Source organism: Frankliniella occidentalis, unplaced genomic scaffold (genome assembly GCF_000697945.3).
Source record: "Frankliniella occidentalis isolate FOCC.00 unplaced genomic scaffold, Focc_3.1 Scaffold225, whole genome shotgun sequence".
NCBI classification, from domain to species: Eukaryota; Metazoa; Arthropoda; class Insecta; order Thysanoptera; family Thripidae; genus Frankliniella; species Frankliniella occidentalis.
The window spans coordinates 44,782-46,498 of NW_026267351.1; the positions used below are offsets into that span (position 1 = coordinate 44,782).

Consider the following 1,717-nt stretch of genomic DNA (forward strand, 5'->3'; position numbering starts at 1 on the left):
TGTTTAAAACGTGAGACTCATGCTTATAACTTGGGAATTCCCTCCCAGCCTCAGTACTTGTTGCTCGGGCAGCGATACTCCACTGCAGTCCGGGTGTATCTCCAGGCGGTCGCTCGCACGGAGTATCGACGCAGTGTGCATCGTTCTGGAGAGTTCTGGTCTGTTTCAGAGTTTCTCGGGACGATTACGAATAAAAGTTGGTTTTAAACAAACATGGAAACGACCGTTCAGAAATAAATACAGCTACTTTATTCTCGTCTTTTACATGCGGCGATGAATGAAAGATGATTGTGTATATGATTCAGGACCTTAATAAATATAATTACAACAAAACAAACAATATTATTATGAAAATAACGTATATCATCGCGAGGGCCTTTGCAGGTTCTTTTCTTTCTGTGTCAAATGCTCTGGATTGTCGCTTTAAAACTGGCTTGAATCCAAGTGTTTCCTAGATTTAAAAAGTACCTTTTGGAGACATAACACGCTTAATAATACAACGACTGTCTGCAGTCATTTACAATTAATACTTATTTTTTAATAAGTCTTGGTAACCAAAAATAATCTTTGACGCGCCCTTTTCAAACGGCATAATAAACTATCACAGAGATTTCCATTCCATGCCTCAGTAAACGTTTGGCGAATGCGGTTTTGTAAGCAAAAGTAGAGGCAGAGAGCTGGGCTCGCCTACCAGGAGGAGGGCTGGGAGGTGGACGCCGTCCTGCGCGCCGGCCTGCTGGCCGGGCGGCCGGCCTGGCTGCCGTAGACGCGCACCACCTTGCCGTCGCGGACGTCCATGAGCTCGGAGTCGGGGTCCATCATGATGAGTCCGCCCCTCTGCTGCTGACGCTCCAGCAGCACGTTGACCAGGGTGTCCTGGCTGAGGTCCGCGCGCCGCCCGTTCGAGGGCTTGTCGAACACGTCCACCTGGTTGTCGCTGCTGGCAGGCAGCATGCGCAGCCGACCACTCTGCTGTTGCTGCTGCTGCTGCTGCTGCTGCACGTCGAAGACGGGGACCTGGGACTGCTGCACGTCGAACACCGGGACCTGGGACTGCTGCGTGTCCGGCTCGAACACGGGCATCTGGTACTGCTGGACGTCGTCCTCGTCGTCGTCGTCACCCCCGACGGAGGCCATGTCGCCGCGCACGGGTGACGGGCGTGACGGCGTCCGAGACGCGCGGGACGCGGCGCGCACCGAGCGCTTCAGGGGCTGTGGCGGGCGCCGGGGGGCGAGGGGGAATAACATTTGTAGCAGCGTTTACAATGTCGTGTCAGAGTCAAGCTCGGCGGCGGGGAGGAGAGGGGGCAAAGGTGCTGGTCGCGGAGCATGCAGTGTGCTAGTGAGCTCTGTACATATACAAATATCAGTGGCTACGACCAACCTTGAAAAACTACAGAAGGTCGTGGTGTGAATTTACCTCGGAATTTACGCCAGAAATAAATAATCAATCACTCCAGCCATACAGTAATTTAATCCAGCCCCCCCCCCCCACCTCGCCAAGTTTTTCCGGAACCCCCGAAAAATTGCGTATGCGGCGTCCTGCAGTCAAGGCTCAGCCCTGTTTGTCCTGGACTGTGTCCGTTCAGGCGTCAGGCCCTCGTCCTGGTCCTGGTCGGACAGCGAGAGCGACCAACTGTGACTCTGAAAATACGGAAGCCAATCGAGACGGTTGACAGCCGGCTCCCGTCTGCCCCCTTCCCTCCTGGTCCCCCCC

General features: G+C 54.1%; 1 protein-coding gene across 4 annotated transcripts in view; it reads right to left on the reverse strand.

Moving 5' to 3' along the window:
- Positions 1 to 226: 226 nt before the first annotated feature.
- The window catches only part of LOC113210045 (uncharacterized), a 13,391-nt gene continuing 11,900 nt past the window's right edge, over positions 227 to 1,717 (reverse strand). For all 4 annotated transcript variants that reach the window (XM_052272790.1, XM_052272788.1, XM_052272789.1 and 1 more), the window contains exon 5: positions 227 to 1,212. In XM_052272790.1, the coding sequence (XP_052128750.1) occupies positions 688 to 1,212 (525 nt within the window). In that variant the 3' untranslated portion in view covers positions 227 to 687. The remainder of the gene's footprint in view (positions 1,213 to 1,717) is intronic.